The 16,789-nt window shown below is 41.3% G+C and overlaps 1 protein-coding gene across 2 annotated transcripts in view; it reads right to left on the bottom strand.

Annotated features, from left to right (window-relative positions):
* LOC111572368 (protein-glutamine gamma-glutamyltransferase E-like) overlaps positions 1-16,130 on the bottom strand; it is a 43,948-nt gene extending 27,818 nt beyond the window's left edge. Inside the window, exons 1-5 of one of the 2 annotated variants that reach the window (XM_023276025.3) lie at positions 16,006-16,130; positions 4,516-4,686; positions 3,884-4,141; positions 3,277-3,395; positions 2,744-2,872 (exon numbers count right to left, since the gene is read on the bottom strand). In XM_023276025.3, the coding sequence (XP_023131793.2) occupies positions 2,744-2,872; positions 3,277-3,395; positions 3,884-4,141; positions 4,516-4,686; positions 16,006-16,030 (702 nt within the window). In that variant the 5' untranslated portion in view covers positions 16,031-16,130. The remainder of the gene's footprint in view (positions 1-2,743; positions 2,873-3,276; positions 3,396-3,883; positions 4,142-4,515; positions 4,687-16,005) is intronic. The other variant, XM_023276026.3, reaches the window with a different exon arrangement.
* Positions 16,131-16,789: the final 659 nt, after the last annotated feature.

The following is a 16,789-nucleotide window of genomic DNA, read 5'->3' as shown; positions in this document are numbered from 1 at the left end:
AAAGAGAATTATCATTATTCTTTAAGTATATACGTAAGGGAAGACAACGTTATTTTTGTCAAGACAGCAAGGTTTTATGTTTATAACTGAAAAATCTTTTTATGAAAAAAAAAGGAAGATGTAATGAAAACAGCAAATGCATATTTGCCTATTATCAGTGGTTCATGTGAATGCTGCTTATACCTCCAGACAGTAGGGGGCGTTCGGTGTCTGTGAGTAGATTAACCGCAGAGCTTAGACATGTTTAACCCTTTGATGCATAGACCACATCAGGAGATACCCATTTTCCATTGGATTTGGGTCACTTTTGACGCAGGTTATGCATCAAAGGGTTAAGTGTTCCTGTCTGTACATGTGATGAAGCCAAACTCTATATAAAGTACCTTCTTCTTCAAGTAACGACTTTGTTATTGAGAACCCACAACAAAAACAGTACAAGGACTGGTGTCTTTGGGTGGTGGGAAGTCCTTCCTGTGTGGCGTGCTGCTCATCCCCTGGTTGTTTTTTTTTTAAAAATTTCTTCACTCTGGTGTGTGTGTGTGTGTGTGCGCGCGCGCGTGCGTGTGTGTATATGTATATGTATGTGTGCGCATGTTCACGCGTGAGTGGGGTGATTTCTCCTGGGCTCCCTTGTGACCCCCATTGGCCCAAACCTCCACCAGAGAGCCCCCAGCTCTGATTAGTCCCCAAAACTCTTCATTTAACCATCCTGTGTGAATGGTTGTTTTTTAAAATTGGTTTTAAAGTGAGTATTTTTTCTACTGTTAAATAAACTTTGTATATATTTTTTTGCCTTCACTGGAATCACGTCTCCTGCCTCATCAGTAGAATGAACCTGAGTTGCCTTCTCATTCTTAGTGGTTATAATTCCCTGGGTGAAAGTCCCAGGGTGGCGTTGTTTGGCTGGTGTCTACATCCAGTAGTTGTAGCACCCTAGTTTATCTCAACCCCTCCGCTTTCCACATAAGGACCCAGCTCACATTCTAGAAACCTTTTCAGTAATTCATTAATTTATAACTTACCAGAGAGTCAAAAATGAAACAAGACTGTCCCCAATCCAAAGCCATGCTATGTGCTGTGTCGTGTTGTATTTAGGTACAACACAAGAAACAAAGAGCTTTATCTAAATGCCAACTTCAGCATGCCGTCGTACCCCTAATTGTCTCTTGTATGTACAAAAGTGTAAAAAGTCACTCTGGCCTGTTAGTATTTCTTTAAACCGGTCACAATCCTATTGGGTGAAGCTAAGCTATCCTTGGAGTACGTGAAAGATGTTTATATATTCGGATTTATGATGACAGGCCTGCTGATAATTGGCTTGTTCACTGGCCTGAGCTTCTGGAAAATCAGGAAGACTGCAGACAGAAACGACGTCCAAACTCTGCTGGTCTATGCAAACGATCGGATCACGGCTGCCGATGCTCGGTATGACGAACTCAGTCGTAACATGAACAATTTGCTTGGTGTGACTGTTGATGTGAGTCGCAGAGTGGAAGCCATCAGGATGAGAATCGCTACAGCTGAGGTCTAAAATTGTTGAGAGCAGTAGGGGGAAGGTGAAATTGCTCCTCTCCTCGCCTAAACATGAAGGAAACTGATTACATTCTGGCGCCCCTGGAACAATAACAAACTCCTCTGGAAGTTTCATGGCCAAGAGATAGCTCTCCTAAACCCCCCCCACTTTCCCAAGGACACCTGTTGACTTTTGGACCGGGCCAACCGAGGATGTCTCCATAGCAACCTGCTGTGTTGTCGCGCTCCCACCCTCGCGAACCGAGACACTGGAGGTCTGAGACGGAAGAAGATGGGCTACACGCATACACACACATTGGACTCATTGAACTGAGGACTGAGCTAAACATTCGCACAGACATGTCCATACCCCCCTCCCCCCCACCTCCACAAGCTTCCCTCGCTATGCACAGGGGTCAGGTATCTGTGCGCAGAAATTGCTGCACAGCAACTGACTGTGCTCCCCCCTACACCATCCCACATCCTTATCCCAACTATCCTTGTCTTATGTCATGCTTTGCCTGTTGCGGGTTTTTTTTTTTTTTTTTTTAGGTTCCTTCTCAAATTGAATTTCCCAACATTGGAGGTTTCATTTGGTACAACAAGCCTTTTTTTTTCATTTACCCTCTGCTATCCCTACCCAGATCCCAACATGTCTTTTTCTTTTTTCCTCAAGAAAAGTGTGCGCAGCACTGCGCGGCAGCCGAAGCTGTCATTGGCAGGGCAGCTCAAATGAAATTTCGTTGTATATGAAAGTGTGCAGTGACTAATAAAGATTGATTGATTGATAAGCAAAGGGTGCAGCAACAGTGTCCCCTTAATATAGTGATGGGTGGGTCAGACTGTGACCATAATAACCAAGTTAATATGTTGCTCTAATGTGGCAATGTTTACCACCTTCTTGGTTTAGTGTGTTAGCAGCATTTGCAAATAAGATTAAACTTTCAGATTCTGACAGAAATATAAGTATTTTTGACAGTATTTGGTCACAAACTGAATTAGTCAAACTCGGTGTGATTATATTTAAAGGTCCCATACTATCCCTCTGTCCCTCTGCAGCAAATGAATTTACAATAACATTTAGTGTTTCAAAGTTTTCCATTCACAACCCCAACATGTGACCACTCTGGATCACATTATTCCTAGATTTTGGCACATAGCAATCAAAATATGTCAGCCCATGCTGTACAAGGTTAAATAATCTCTACAAAACAGAGAAATCATGTCCTACCATGGCGCTGATCACACGACTGACGTAGATGGGGTCAGAGCGAGAAGCGACATCATCAGCTGGGTCCTCATCATGTTTGTGATTGCGGTCCAAAATCTTTAAACAAATGTCCACCATGTTCTCCTCAAACTGGACAGGAAGACACAAGAAGAGAAACCATGCAGATGTTGTGGTAAGAAAGTTAAAAGTGGTAAGATACCGTATCTGAGCAGCAGGTGATTGCTACTAATTATTCAATTTTGGAATTTGATTGTGTCTATGCACATAGAAAAACATCTATCAGAACAGACTGAGTTTCTTGAACATTGCATGTTTTTGGCATAAAGGTTTTTCAGGATTCATAAATTCAGATTTTTTTGCTGGCAAAACACCGTTGAAGGGAGGTTTCCATCTGATGACTCCTAGAGATGTGTTAAGAATCACTGCTCACTTTTGTGTATAGTGATGGGTCAGGGATCCTAGGTCCTTCATTGAGTGCACATCCTTTTTGTTTGGAGAGCACTTGGCAAAAAATTTGTAATGTGTTTGTATACCTGCCCATAGTCCCATTCTCCAGGAAAAATGTAGTTTGCGCTTCCTCTGAAAATGATTCCATGTTCATTCAGGACGTACTCCTGTCTCGTCCGGTCATCAAACAGATACACAGAATCCTCTATGGAGAAGATGGATTGAAATATAGAATTAGAATATGGATATACACACACTACCGTTCAAAAGTTTGGGGTCACTTAGAAATGTCCTTATTTTTGAAAGACAAGGTTTTTTCAATGAAGACAACATTAAATGAATCAGAAATACAGTCTAGACATTGTTAATGTGGTAAATGACTATTCTAGCTGGAAACAGCTGATTTTTAATAGAATATCTACATAGAGGTACAGAGGAACATTTCCAGTAACCTTCACTCCTATGTTCTAATGCTACATTGTGTTAGCTAATGGTGTTGAAAGGCTCATTGATGATTAGAAAATCCTTGTTCAATTTTGTTAGCACATGAATGAAAGTGTGAGTTTTCATGGAAAACATGAAATTTTCTGGGTGAATGGTAGTGTATGTGCAGATGATAATCTTGCCTTATCAGCAAAATGCACCTGAAGTGTCAAAACATAAAAAACTGCCGATGGATGAACAGAAACCTACCGGAGCACCAGGGGTTGAAGAGCACCACCAGCTTTCCCAGTGACTTTTCCTCCTCCTGAAGTTTCCCAAACAGTTCGTACTCCCCCACAGGGGCATCGGCTGGGGGAGTTACGGACAGAGCGACTGTGTTGCTTGGAAGACTGAAGCCTGTCAGAGGCTCTACCTTCCACATCGCCTTAGCTGATGATGAACGTCTGATGCTGTCTGGATAGCCGAAGCGAGACAACGTCCCCCTGTCCTCTGAGGCATGTTGGTCTCCTGAGAGAAGACACACAGGGAGTTAAGCATTTTATCTATCTATCTATCTATCTATCTATCTATCTATCTATCTATCTATCTATCTATCTATCTATCTATCTATCTATCTATCTATCTATCTATCTGGTGGACAAAACCCCACAGGAAAGCCAGAGACATGTTGGAAAACACAATTAAAAAATAGATAACACAACAACACAACAGAAATTAGAGCAACATTCTAGGAAACATAGAAATATGCACAAAAAAATGTTATTTTTGTGGTTTTGGAAAGATATGTAATTGCATGTATACAGCTGTTTTGATTGTCAGGGCAGCACAGATCTTGTGTGAAAACTATTCAAGATAAAAAACTGAAATTGAAAGCGACTGACCGGTCTTTGCAGTGAGGACGAGCTGCTGAAGTTCCGGGTTAAAAGATTGCATCAGAGTCAGGGTCATTTTGAAGTTTTGGCCACGCCTCACAACCAGCCGCTCCTGCGAGACTTCATCGGTGTGGTGTTCCTTGTTGTTGTCGACGCTGTGGAAATCCACACCACCAAAAACTGATTTAAAAAAGTGAAAAAGGAAAAAGAACTTACAAACATGAACTGGACGGTGAATATTTGTACATCAGGTCACTGAGTTGAGCTTACCAACTCAGCATTACTCTCACACACAAGAAAGAGAAAGTTCCTGTTGATTGCCAACAGTAAAAGAAAATAGTGGCCATCATTTTGGTAATTTGCACTAGACAAATAAGATTTTTACTGTAAAATATGGAATCTACAGCACTTGTAGAAGATTTTTCTTATAGCTGAATGTTTTGGAGCCTCATAGGTACACTATATTGCCAAAAGTATTCGCTCACCCATCCAAATAATCAGAATCAGGTGTTCCAATCACTTCCATGGCCACAAGTGTATAAAATCAAGCACCTAGGCATGCAGACTGCTTTTACAAACATTTGTGAAAGAATGGGTCGCTCTCAGGAGCTCAGTGAATTCCAGCGTGGAACTGTGATAGGATGCCACCTGTGCAACAAATCCAGTCGTGACATTTCCTCGCTCCTAAATATTCCACAGTCAACTGTCAGCTGTATTATAAGAAAGTGGAAGTGTGTGGGAACGACAGCAACTCAGCCACGAAGTGGTAGACCACGTAAACTGACGGAGCGGGGTCAGTGGATGCTGAGGCACATAGTGCCAAGAGGTGGCCAACTTTCTGCAGAGTCAATCGCTACAGACCTTCAAACTTCATGTGGCCTTCAGATTAGCTCAAGAACAGTGCTTCAGCAGAGAGCTTCATGGAATGGGTTTCCAAGGACGAGCAGCTGCATCCAAGCCGTACGTCACCAAGTGCAATGCAAAGCGTCAGATGCAGTGGTGTAAAGCAGCCGCCACTGGACTCTAGAGCAGTGGAGATGTGTTCTCTGGAGTGACCAATCACGCTTCTCTATCTGGCAATCTGATGGACGAGTCTGGGTTTGGCGGTTGCCAGGAGAACGATACTTGTTGGGCTGCATTGTGCCAAGTGTAAAGTTTGGTGGAGGGGGGATTATGGTGTGGGGTTGTTTTTCAAGAGCTGGGCTTGGCCCCTTAGTTCCAGTGAAAGGAACTCTGAATGCTTCAGCATACCAAGACATTTTGGACAATTCCATGCTCCCAACTTTGTGGGAACAGTTTGGAGCTGGCCCCTTCCTCTTCCAACATGACTGTGCACCAGTGCACAAAGCAAGGTCCATAAAGACATGGATGACAGAGTCTGGTGTGGATGAACTTGACTGGCCTGCACAGAGTCCTGACCTCAACCCCACAGAACACCTTTGGGATGAATTAGAGTAGAGACTGAGAGCCAGGCCTTCTGGTCCAGCATCAGTGTGTGACCTCACAAATGCGCTTCTGGAAGAATGGTCAAAAATTCCCATAAACACACTCCTAAACCTTGTGGACAGCCTTCCCAGAAGAGTTGAAGCTGTTATAGCTGCAAAGGGTGGACCGACGTCATATTGAACCCTATGGATTAGGAATGGGATGTCACTTATGTTCATATGCGAGTCAAGACAGGTGAGCGAATACTTTTGGCAATATAGTGTAGATATAACTTTATTTTCCTGAAGGGTCTCGGACACTCTTTAGATCTTGGCATGAAGACACCAAACCTCTCAGTTTCAAAGAGAAATATGATATTAAGTTCCCCATTGAAGTACAAATGACCAAAGGACATTAAACCAAATATTAGCATTGCTGTATGTATATTTTTGATATATTTCCAGAAGACAAAAATTAAATCTATGAAAAAACCACAGATGCACATGTTCCAATCATTCCATCACAGAAAACTCTAAGTTACAGGAGTCACTAGAAACCCAAGACTGGACTTTCCTTACAGCCGTCTGACAAAGGAGAAAAATGTGGGACTACATTTACTTATTCCATGTAACTGATCTGCTTTTTCTTGAAAAAAATTATAGAAATTACTAAAATTGGTTTAGTAATCTTTATTTATAGGCATCAACTGTTTGCTTGTTTCCACTCTTTACTTTCCTAGGACTAACATGGATGAACAGATTTTGCAGGTCACATAAACCCTGCACCATAATATCTTACCACTGGATGACATCCTTTTCATCAGGTTTCCTCTCATTTCACAGCACTAAAGCTGTTCTCACAAAGTTTTTAAGTGACATTCAGCTGAATAATGACTCTGGGAATCGAACAGTTGTGGTAATTTTAGACCTTAGTGCTGCATTTAACACTACAGATCATGAATTGCAAGAATGATGTTACGGTTTTGTAGGGAAAACAAACCCAAATGTGAGAGGCGCACAGAGCAGACACGAGGCAGACTGGAAGACAACAGGGTTTATTTCACAAACTCTCAAACAATACAACAAAAAAAAATGCCAACTATGGCAGGACTCACAACACGTGAGGAAGAGGGAGGCAGTTGAGGAGGGAGGCGTGCGCCGGCGCTCTACTCCTGGGGGAGTGCAGCTGCGGTGGCCAAGAATGGCAAGGGTCCGCGTCCACTGTCTGGGACGCGAGCTGTCGGCTCTGTTTCTGTCTCCAGCATGGAGACGGGAAATGGAGGAGAATGTTCCGGCGTGGCGTGCAGTGCAGTGCCGGACTATATAGTGGAGGATGATGAGAGATTAGCTGCAGCTGCCCAAGTCCTGCAGCTGCAGCTCATTCTCTTATCAGCACTGTGACAAATGATGCATGGAGTCCCACAAGAATCGATTCTTGGATCCCTTTTCTTCGACCTGGACACATTTCCATTTTTTAAAGTCACCAGAACTATTGGGTTGCTTATTATAGTTATGCAGATGACACTGAGTTCTGTCTTGCATTATCACTAAATAATTGCAGTCATGATACTGTAAATTGTGGAAGATAAAACTGAATTTTTTTTTTAACAATGAACAAAACTACATTCTCATCAAGAATCTTGGCGTATTTATTTGTAAGGTTGCCCATTTTCACATTAAAAGTCTAACTAAATCTTCATTTAACCTTCTTCAAAAAATTAAATACGTGAAGAAGTACCACCTTGCAGTTGTGTGATTCTGCCAGCTGCTGTCATGGCCAAGTAAAAATGAAAAACTGCAGTTTCATGCTTATATTTTTGACAGTTAGACTCCCATAATGCACTTCGAATTGGTTTCCCAAATAAGACCAGTAGACATTTGCAGAGAGAACATGTCACTCCAATTCTGACATCCGTTCATTGGCTTCCAGTCAATAACAGAATGAAACTTACGGCCCTACTTATCCACTGTAAGTCTTTAAATTATTTGGACCATAAATATATCAGAGATCTGCTTGCTGGTCAGCTAAAGGTGGCCAAATTTCAACTCATATATGATGGAATTTCAATGCAGTCATTTCCCCTGGAACTTAGATATACCTCAGCTGTTTTTAAAATTAAACTAAAGAGTGTTCTATGTCCCATTGCCTTTAATTAATTTGTCTATAAATCCTGTTTAAAACTGTTGGATAAATACTTCATCTTTTGTATCTTTCATATGTTGTATCTTTTGCATGTAGATGTTTTATGTGAGACACTTTCAGTTGAGCTTGAAAAGTGATAAATACATATAAGCTTGCTTACCTTTACAAGAACCCTATGACTTAATGACTAAACAGTCTGAAAAAAGAGTTAAGCATCCTGGATTTACCTCAGCAGTTGACTCAGATATGCTAAAAGCCACTGTGATGTCTAATGTATAGCAGCGGAAAGCAGGGCTGGGCAGGGCCAAGTGGAGATTAAAAAACGCTGTTGTATAGATTTATGACGAATAAACGTGTCTAAACCCCACGGCTTGATAATGGAGTGATGTTATATAGACATACAGAAGAAGGTGGAGCATGATGAAATTACCAAACAAACTGCCTCAGATATGTCACTGTGATGTTGTGTAGCACGGTGGCAGAAACTAGGGCAGGGCAGGGCAGGGTGGGGGAAAAAATATATAAAACTTCACAGCAGGGTATAATATGTCACTGTTGTGGAGTCAAATGGTGAAGAAATGTGTTTGTGAATGTTACATGCCACGATAGAATGGGAGAAAAAGGAAACATGATGGTCTAAAATCTCCAAACGGCTGCATGGAAAATTCTGCCAATCCTCGACTGTGTGCGTTAACGTCGCAGTGACACACAAACTGGCAAAACTGGTTCAAGTGGCAAGAAGCCAGCTTATCTGATGATCCACCCGTGTTTGTGCAACAGGGGAGGGCGACGTTACCATGACAAAAGGACATCACTCAGTTAGAAACTTGTACAAAAATTTTTGTTCCAAGGAAAAGTTACAGGTTTAAGCCTTAAGTTGCACATGTATCTCCATTGTTGCCTTTAAAGCCACCTAGATTAAATCATAAGGGTGTGGAAAGTGAAAGAATTTTGCTCGTTGTGATGAACTGAAAAAGAATTATCATATGACCTCTCAGTTCCATTTCAGAGCATTTTACCGTGTTTCAGCTAATTTTGGGTTTCTGCACTGCATATTTGTTGATTTCCTTCAGTCGCACAGTTATCATCAGGCTTAGTTCAGTGCTCTGAAAGCTCTAAAAGCCCAGATTACACAAATTAGACAGCAACAAACATTAGACCGTCAACAACAACGACTAAATGTAGAAGGCAGCTACACAATGTGTGTAAATTTGAGTAGTTTTTGCCAAAATAATGACCTTCATAGAAAGATTAAGCCAAAACGTAATACTGGCAAGACATTGTCAGTCAGACAATCCCAGTGTAATCCTGCAGCATCAAAATAGAAATCAAACTCAGTGACCTTTAGCTATGACAGGGGAAATCACTTGGATCTTGTCTTCATTGCTGGGGTGTTCAGTTTTTTTGTTTTTTGTGTGCGGGAGGGGCACATATTTGCATTTTCCAGTGATACGCCAAAACATGTTTATGTTGTAGTTATTATTATATATATTATATATTGTATATCTCTTGATTTAAAAATCAATAGATACCAAACAAGACGCCAAAAGTAATAATAAATAATAAAGTGTACATTTTATTTTAAATCTACGGCATTTGTCTGCATTTAGCTTTAAACTTTTCCTCTTATTGCCTGAAGACTGAAGGTGGATGTAACAACAAGTTGATTGTAACAGTATCAGCTGTAAGTTTCATGCATGACCACTTTCTTACACACTCTGCATGTGAAATTTCATAGCTGCATGACAAAGTATGCAGATTTTACAGCCAAAACAAGAAATTTCAGAGGAAATTTTTGGACCAGTCATATATTTTGATGAGTAATGATACTGTAACTCAGGGCTATTCAATTGAAAATTCACTGGGGCCAGATTTTCAGACTAAGAGCACGAGCTGGGCCGGACGTTTTTAGCAGACACTGAGCAAAGTTAACCATTTAAAATAAACATAAACAGATAAGATAACAAAGACACTGGATGTTTATTAACATATTGCCACATCCAACAGGACATAAACACAATAGAAGAGCAGTACTTAAACTAAACCTGTGTTGAAATACTGCTTCTTTAAATTTTACATTTCAAACACACAACTTCAACACATTTTGATAGGTAAATATAAGCACATGTTAAGGTGCATATGAACATAAAAACTAAGTGCAGATTAGAAACACCATCTTTTGTTTTGGTTACATCTGAAAGTGCATTAAAAAGTAACTTGCTTAACAGTAACTTTTCAGAACTTGAGACATTTTTCTTCTTTTGAAATAACAAAAAACAGAGTTTGTCCCTGTACATATTTGGTCTCATCTGAGACAGTCGCATCTTCAGTGCATATAATCAAAAAAATAAACAGTAGGCACAGTGATAGTTACTATCCCTTTGAAACGAAATAAAGCTGACATCAAAGTGCATAATAAAGTGCAACTAAGTGAAATAACTGTCAAAACAAAATGTCTTTCTTAAATATTAAACTTCTAATAAGTGACCAGAAAATAGTCACATAAATACATAAAACTACCTTTAGTGTCTGCTACAGCACGCTGCTTTGTTGCACTTACCATGTCTCGAAGACATCTGTGGCGAGAATGTTTGACGTGTCAGACCTGTTTGATAGCAGATGTCACACTCGTCTTAACTTTATCGTCCGTTAAAACTTCATCCACGACAGCCAACATGCAGTCCTTCAGTTTCTGAGTCTGTGAACGGCCTCTTTTTCTTTGCCATGAAGCTGCTGTGGCCCTTTCCTGAGCTGTGCAGGTCCGTTCATTGTAGTACAGCTCCGGTTGTAGGATGCAGTCAAACTTTGAATTACAGTCGCTCTCTTATGACATCCCTCGGGAAAGTTTGTCCGAAACGCGGCATGTTTTTCCAATGTGGTGTCTTCGGACATTATAATCTTTCAGCGCTGCAACGCACTCGTTGCAGAGTAAACGCATTGGTTTGGCGTTCGGACTTGGTGGTAAATAAATAAATACTTGTCAGTCCACGCAGGATTAAACCGACGGTTTTCCTCGCCGATTTGTCGTTTCAGGATAGAAAAAGACATGCTACTATTTTCGCCTGTATAGAACTGCTAATGTTAACTTTTCAAACGCGTCTCCTCAACGCAAGGCATTGTGGGTTAGTTGCTAGGTTACGGCAAGTGTTGCATTCAATGTTGGCAATAATGTTGGAATTTTTGCAAGAACTTGTCAGTGTTACCAAAAGATGTTTTTCTGTTTTTCTCGGACCCAAGTCCCAGTCACTCGGCAGTTGCTTTCGGCCATCTCGAGGGTTGCTTTCGGGCCGCATGTGGCCCGCGGGCCGCTAGTTGAATAGGGCTGCTTTAGATGATTGGAAAGGGGTCATTGGGGGGTGGGCCAGTTGTGAGGGGCCCGCGGGCCGGATGTGGCCCGCGGGCCGCCAATTGAATAGGCCCGCTGTAACTTGTGCAACATTAGAAAGTTGTGTGTTATGTAAAATCTGAAGCATCTGATCTCTGCTAATTTCAAACTGTCATGCTGCTATATGCTGAACCCTGTCTGACAGGTGGGAAAGATTCCAGCACTATAAAAAAAAATGTGTTACAGCTAATCCCATAATAACAGGGAAATTCATTATCTGTGTCCTACTTTATTCTACTACCTTTTCTTGTCAACATAGTGAGGAAGCCTGACTGGAATGTGCTATCGGTGTCAGATTAGGTGAGGTAAGGACACTATGGTCTGTTGCCAAAGAACACACTGAACAGGCACTGCAAGAAATTCTGAAACTTCAGAGAACAAGGATCAGGACAGCCGTGGGCGATCAAGAGAATGTGTTCACTGGTTACTCGACTCAGGCTGCAGACTTTGGACCATCTTAATGTGAGGCAGATCTACTGATTGGCGTGGTATGCTTAAGGCAATATCTTCATTTTCTTCAAGGTCTGGAATTTTGTATGAACTTTTAATGGAGTGCAAAATCCTGAAGCTAAAGTCATGGGACGAGACCCTGATTTGGTCTTCATGAAAAGGCATCCTATTTGTCTATTTTGGCCAAACAAACTGAGGCCAGTGCAAACAAACTTCAATTGCCAGTATACGGACAACTGAAGGAGATGGTGAACTGGATGCCTAGTTAGAGATGAATGCCGCAAAGAAAATGACCATTTATAAGCATAAACAGCCAGATGCAGATCCACTGGTGTTTGACCATTTCACCAAGATGGTATCTAGGGCATGTCTTTGCACTTTTTTTTTTTTTTTAAGTTATTTTTTTTTGGCCTTTTTTTTATTAGATAGGCACAGTGAGAGAGAGAGAGACAGGAAACAGGGGAGAAGAGTCGGGGGAAGACATGCAGCAAAGGGCCGCGAGCGGGAATCGAACCCGGGCCAGCTGCGTCAGGGACCAGCCCCTGTACATGGGTCACCCACTCAACGCGTTGAGCTATACGGGTACCCTGCACTTTTGAGCATCACTAACTGGTCACACCCAGCTTCAGTGGCTTCTGCAGGTTTCCAGTGAGACTCTTGTACAGCCACCACAACCACCTCCTGATTCAGAGATCCTCTGCAGTCACTACAGCCTCTACCCTAATTAAATCATCCTCTGCAGACCTTGAAGTCTCCACCCTGCTAGACATCTACTGAGTCCTCATCCTGAGGAGCTGAGGTAGGCAGGATATTATTTTTTTGGCATCACTGGCTAAAAAAAAAAAATCCATACCAGCCTTTCAGCAAACTGTAATTTAAAGGAAAATTAGACTCCTGCACCTCCTCCTGGTTCCATTTTCAGGTTATATCTGCCTATTATGGCAGATTTTAACCAATTGGAAGGCCTTTTACTGGATCAAATTACACAGAATAAATAGCAACAATGTTTGCAGTGAGGACACAATATGATGGTGCAATGATTTAAATGCCTTAAGCACTGAGTCAGTCGACTGTAAGACCATTTCTCAAAGCAGCACCATAAAAAAAACCACAAACTACCACAAGGAAAGGGTAACAGAGAGCCAGAACAGAGTCTATACAGATGTACCAGTTAAGCAAACCTTGAAGTAGTAACAAAAGCAGGAGAAGAACAGTAAAAACAATGACGGAAAGGCCATTTTATGGAAAGAAACTCCACCAAAATGGAGATTCAAGAAGAACAAGGATGAGGATTCAAAACTGTCTGATGAAGAATATTGTGTGCACAGAGCCCTTTGTAAATTCTAAACTCCAAATAAAGTGCATCAGATGGGCAAATTGCACCAACAGAGACTGCAACCCTGGCAGGCCTATAAACATCTGTCAGCACTGCAACTCTGACTAAATAAACACACATTTTTGTTCTCTGCCAGTGATCCCAAAGAAAGCTCTTGAGAAGTTTAAAGGATTAGCACCATTCCAAGGGCAAAGACAAACACAGTGACACCGTTATTCATCTGCATATTGGATGTTTAGAGGAAAGTTTCTTAAATGTTTGAAAAACAACTCATGGATTAAAGTCAGATTACAAGTCAGTTTCGAGTTCTTCTTGTTTTGCATGAAGCACAGGAACATGTTAAAGATTATTAGGTGCATATGTTATGGAGTTCCGCCAATTGTTTTAAGCTCCACTTCGCTCTGCTACAACTCAGCCTTGTAGTGGGGCAGGTTGGAACAAGCCACTTGACGTCCATTAATGACTTCTATGATTCAGTTGAATGAGTTGAAAACACTGTTATTCTTAGTAAACAAATGAGGTATTTTGTTTCATAATTGGAGAGTTTTAACACAGAAATTTGATGCAGAGACAAAACATTTTGTGGAACTGTGGGGCAACTTTCGCCCTGACTTGAAGGTTTTAGTTATCTCAGAACTTTCACTTGTGTCTTATCATCTCACAGGTGAACAGAGAGAAGCCAAATACTTCTGACAGGAGGTGGTGAAGATCCGAATAGATAGTTTGCTTGTCTTTGTTCTTTCTTTTGTTGTCTCTTCTGTTTCCTTTCTACTTTTATTTTTAGTGTTCCTATTTTTTAACATGTGTCTTCTGAGGCGTGTCTTACATCTCTAGTGAAGCGTGTTTTATTACATATTTTTTGGCATGAACTGTGCTATAGAAATAATTTTATTAGTGTTGTCACTGCGCTTATAGGATGGTATACTGCACATTTTCATAAAATGGTGGCCATTTTTTCTCACACGTGATCTAGATTGACAGCAAATCTTTTTTTGTTTTTGACTGAAATTCAGCATAATATGACAATTTTTACACATTTAACTATATGTCAGGCCTGCAGGTTCTGGGTAGGGCCCCTTCCTCCCTTTGTTGTGTGTTTCCTTTTTAGGAATTTGTGGCGCTGAGACTTAGTTCTGTAAATTATCTTGTTGTAAATAAACTCATTGCTGCATCTGCTCATCTTGTTTTCATTCCTGCATCTGAGCCTCTGAGAAAACCCTACCACTATATTGTGATTAGACGTATCAATTGTGGTGTTAATGTTAACATTTCTTGCAGAATTTATAAAAACAGTAATTCATGGGTGAAAAATACCCCATTCACCATCTTGAGCCTTGCAAGTCCAGTGTTGACACTGTGTTGACTATGATAGACTCAACTACTTCATGTATGGTTTGTGGAAACCTACTTTGCAATAAAATTGATTTGGACCAACACAACTGCCCCAGCATCCGCCTCTGAGTTGGAGGCTGTAAACAAATTACATGCTGATCAAGACTTATCATTCACAGGATGTGGATTTCTTCCTCTAGGTTGGGTGTGACTTGCTGCACCAAGTGAAGGGGTTTTAAGTATCTTAAGAGCTTATTTAGAAATGGAGCATGACATGGAGAGATGGATTAGTGCAGCAGTAATCTGTTCATTGTACCCGATTCATGGTAAAGGAGGAGCTGTGGTCAAAGGCAAAATTATGAATTTACCACCTGGTCTACGGTCTACTGGTCTAAGGTTATAATAACCTTCACCAATGGTCATGACCTCTGGGTAGTGACAGACTGGTTGCAGATACAAGCAGTTGAAATGGGTTTCCCCTGTAGTGTGGCTGGCCTCAAAGATAAGGCAAATAGCTCAAGAGTACCCAGAGGGACCCAGGTGAGGTGGTTCGGGCAACTGCTTGAGATGCCTTCAGGGCACTTTCCTTTGAAGGTTTTTTTGGGCACATCTAGGAGTGCTTAGAGTAGACCCAGAACTTACTAGAGGCATTACATCATCCAGGATGAGCTGGGAAGACAGATATCTGGGATGCCCTGCTCAGTCTGTTGCCACCAAGACCCGACCCACGAGTAAACAGAGAAAATGGAAAGAAGGTCAGGTAGAACCGGACTGCTGTTCTTTCCTTCAGACCCTCAATCTACCTGCATTCTAGCTTTATATTACCACTCAGAGCCTCCTCCGTCCTCTCTTAAACCTACATTAATTTGTCTTTGAGAGTTCCGGCTTCATGCTGGAACCAAAAGCTTGAACTGATGGACCTGCTTGGACCACCATGACCCCTCCGTCCCAGCAATATCAGCTCTGGATATTCTGGAGAGGAAAATCCCTGCACCTCAAAGGAGCCTCGCTTGCATTGAGATTCTGTGTTGCTGTACATTTGTGTCTGGCCTGAGGACATCATTGAGTAACGCCTGCCTCACATATTCACACCCCTTTCCAACCCAACCCCCTCCTCAGGCCCTTACCCACATTGTAGCTTTCTCCAAAGTTATGCAGTGGCTGATACTGGGCTTACCATTTATGCTGTACAAAGAAAGTTATTTATTATTTTTCTGCAACAGCTTAGAAAACTGGACAGATGACTAGGACGGACTGCTTTTGTCAAACCTTGATACTATAAATAATACTGCAATTAGGCCTCCATTCATACTCATACAAGGCATGCAAGCAGGCAAACAGTGTCTTAAATCGGTTGAACAAAGATCCCCACAGAACAAGTTATGACATAAGGGTCTATCATGAACTTTGTAAAAACAGGGGTACTTACTAGAGGGTTTATTTTCTTCTGCCATCTTGCCAAGTTTTTCCTCTTCCAGTGTAAGTACAGCAACGAGCAGTCTCTGGCACTCAGCAGGACACTGACAGATGAGTCAAACCCGGCAGTATTTAAAACACCTGTCACACCCACATAAATTTCCATACTAATGTGGAATGCATTTTGCAACATGGATTAACTGTTTTGTGCAAGTTTCAGTGTTGTGACTATTTCTACAGGCCTCTTATGAACGTCTATGACTAAAAATTCCCTTTGCTGCTGCTACACTGAATTTGCATGAAGTGAGTTAGCTATAGTGGGTGTTTATTTGGACCCTTCACAACTGCATTTAAGACTATACTGGCTCCTGTGTGCTACAAGTTCTGATGCCTTGGCATGTAAACAACTTAATGGCATTTCAGGTGTTCCTTCAGTTCAAATTAGGTTAGCAGGTAGTAACTTCTTATGCAGCCACAGATGTTTATGAAAGTCTTTGAAAGTCAAACACAATAAAAAGCATTGTTCTCTGTTTGACAGTCTAATGGAAGAGGCAAAACAAACAATTTTATAACAGAACTGGGTCATCTACAACTGCACTAAACTCTCAGTGGGTGAAATTTGAACAAGCTTTTGGGCATTTTCTTTGTCTAGATAGAAACGGTTTAGAGAAATAAGGAATGTGTCAAAGAAAGCACAGGAATGACATGCAGTAATGGTCTGAGGTAACCAGGAATCAAACCTGGAACTTACTGCTTGAAGGCATTTGCTGAAACTCCAACTACTGGACAAACAAGTT

The sequence above is a fragment of the Amphiprion ocellaris genome, chromosome 5 (assembly GCF_022539595.1).
Source record: "Amphiprion ocellaris isolate individual 3 ecotype Okinawa chromosome 5, ASM2253959v1, whole genome shotgun sequence".
Taxonomy (NCBI): Eukaryota; Metazoa; Chordata; class Actinopteri; family Pomacentridae; genus Amphiprion; species Amphiprion ocellaris.
The sequence above is the reverse complement of the archived record's forward strand: the minus strand, read 5'-3'. Positions and strand labels throughout refer to the sequence as shown.